General features: G+C 41.6%; 1 protein-coding gene across 3 annotated transcripts in view; it reads right to left on the reverse strand.

The window, feature by feature from the left end:
- sik3 (SIK family kinase 3) overlaps nt 1–2,837 on the reverse strand; it is a 43,790-nt gene that overhangs the window by 19,607 nt on the left and 21,346 nt on the right. For all 3 annotated transcript variants that reach the window (XM_016497291.1, XM_016497293.1, XM_016497292.1), the window contains exons 12-14: nt 2,477–2,627; nt 421–573; nt 15–88 (exon numbers count right to left, since the gene is read on the reverse strand). In XM_016497291.1, coding sequence (XP_016352777.1) covers nt 15–88; nt 421–573; nt 2,477–2,627 — 378 coding nt within the window. The remainder of the gene's footprint in view (nt 1–14; nt 89–420; nt 574–2,476; nt 2,628–2,837) is intronic.

Consider the following 2,837-nt stretch of genomic DNA (forward strand, 5'->3'; position numbering starts at 1 on the left):
ACAAACTGCCGTACCTCTGAACGGCCTCCGGATCGGGTTCGGCGTCGGACCCCTCCTCATCCACCGGAGCCACGTCCAGGATCGGATGCTGACAAACACAGAGACATGCGTCAGAGCTCACTGATAAATAAAATGCAATTAATACTTTGGACTATTGCATTATTCATTTTAACCTTAGATATTATAGTAATGTATGAGCTGACAGCATCAGTTGACAGATTGTTTGACGTAATGTAGCCGATATATAGCCAAACTAATTGATATGGAATCAGAAATGAGCTTGTGAATCAGAATGTGCTCTACTCCAGATCCTGATCTGATGAACATAACGTCACTGTGCTGATGTATGTCATGTGTGATCATGAACGCAGTACATCACGCTCAGCTGTGAGAAACAGGAGGATTGTGGGATTGTCTCACCGGGCTGGTGACCAGCGGCGACTGACCGCGCGGCCTCTTCAACAGCTGCTGCGTGTGAAGCTGAATGTTGGCTCCGCCGTCAGACGCCCGGCGGCCCAGAGGACCCATGCCATTCAGCAGCTGCAGGGTGGGAGGCTGCAGGAGAGACTGTTCCTGCACACGACACACAACAGGTGATCACAGCATCAGCATATCCCAGCGTATATACAGTGCTGGCCAAAATGATTATAACACTAGTATTTCCAGCAGCTAAAAATGTGTTTAAGTCAGTTATGTCTATCTTTTGCTGTAGTGTGTCAGTAGGAAATATCAGTTTACATTTCAAAACATTCATTTAGCCATTAATTGTAATAATGCAGTGAGATATATGTTTGTGCTGCACACAGAGATGTGATCTGTCTGGAGTCACATGAAGAAACAGAACAAACTGAGACAGACTCAATCCTGAAGAACTGATGCTTCAAGAAACCTGCTGCAAAGATCCTGAGAAACTCTGCTCAAGTGCACCGAGGACAAACGCTGCTTTAAACACAAAGGATGCTCGCACCAAATATTGATTTCATTTAGTTAATAGAAGTTAATTGATCAAGAAAATCTATTTATGACATTATTATTGACAGCATTTTTACACAAGTGCCTAAAAGTTTTAACAGTACTGTAGCTTTGCAGGAGGTTTCTTGAAGCGTCTTGATCTTGATCAGATCTCTGTGTGGAGCACTGGCTGCTGTCAGACAAAAATCTCACTGGATTATTACAATTAATGGCAAAATAAATGTTTGGAAATGTAAACTGTAGAGATGTAATGATATTAAATTCTCATGATACAATAATATCGCGATATGACGTCCACAATACGATATTTATTGCGATATTTAAAGAAAAAGACAAATGAAGAATTGGGGGGGGGGGGGGGGTTCATGATTGAGAGGAAAGCGCAGAGCATATATTTACAGATTCATCCAAACGCCGCTCAACAGCTTCAGGTTCGGCTGCGTTTGCTCTGAAGCAATGTGTCGTCTTCTCTTGGCTGAATTACAGTCTTGCGCTACAGCACCACACTGGTCAAACCGCATTATTGCAGGCTCTTACATGAGATCAAACGACTACTCGACAATAGGGATGTAACAATATCAAAATCTCATGATACGATAATATTGCGATATGAAGTCCACGATACAATATTTATTACGATATTTAAAAAGAAAAAAAGTATTTCAGTAGCACAAATTTTTGTACATTTTAAAGTTAAATTATTCTATCTAATGCACTTTGAGAGTCAAAATTAAGAGCTGCATCCCATGTTCTTAACTAAGAAAACTTCAGTGAATTGACTTGTAGCTGAACTTTAAAGGGACTCAACCCTCTTTTTATTTGTGATATAGTGTCTCAGTCTAAATTACAGTCACACTGGTGTTTTAGGAAGCCAAACAAATTAATATAATAATATTAATAGCAACAATGGCAGTAATAGCCACATATTGTAAAACAATTGCACTGTAAAATAAATGAAAATGAATATTTACACTACAGCAGGGAAATTACAATACTTCTTTCCTAATTTCTACACTTGAAAGAGATATTGTGAATCTGGACTGCATTTAAACCGCTAGCTGTCAGCGATTCATAAACTGCACTTTAAGCTTTTATTTAGAAGGAAACTCCAGCTTCAGTGAAAACATGCTCACAAAAACACGTCTCACTACAAATCTAGAGAAACGCTGTAATCATCTGCCGCTGAAATAAAGCATAACTGGTGTCTGTTGTGTTCCCAAACGCGCGCTAAACTCAAGTTTAAATATATTTTAAAAACTACACTTTTTCCTGGAAGACCTATCGTCATGTGACCGCGATAATATCGAGACAGTTTTGCTATCGTGATATTTCGATATTGATAATATCGTTACATCCCTAGTAACCTGATATTTCCTACTGACACTACAGCAAAAGATAGAAATAACTGACTTAAAACCATTTTTAGCTGCTGAAAATACTAGTGTTCTAATCATTTTGGCCACCACTGTCTGTCTGTGTGTGTGTGTGTGTGTGTGTGCTTTACCTTGTACTCCAGCTGCTGCGTGGGCTGCAGGCTCGGGGTCGGCATCAGATGCATCTGCGCCATGGTGGGAACCAGCGGCGGGAAGGGCGGCTGAGGGGCCACACGCGGAAACCCAGGGGCCAGTTTCTGAAGATCCTCCTGAATCTCAGCCCTGACAAACACACACAACATCAGTGCTGGAGGAAGGAGGGAGGGGGGTTACAGTGAACTGGGAGGGGTTTACATTAGGTGGGCGGGGTTTATAGTGAATTTGATGGGACTTTAGTTAAGTAGGAGGGGTTTCGATTTAGAAGGGACTTACATTAGGAGTGGTTAAGAGTGAACTGGAATGGACTTCAGTGAGGTGGGGGGGGGGGGGGGA

The sequence above is a fragment of the Sinocyclocheilus anshuiensis genome, unplaced genomic scaffold (assembly GCF_001515605.1).
Source record: "Sinocyclocheilus anshuiensis isolate Anshui unplaced genomic scaffold, SAMN03320099.WGS_v1.1 scaffold1087, whole genome shotgun sequence".
NCBI classification, from domain to species: domain Eukaryota; kingdom Metazoa; phylum Chordata; class Actinopteri; order Cypriniformes; family Cyprinidae; genus Sinocyclocheilus; species Sinocyclocheilus anshuiensis.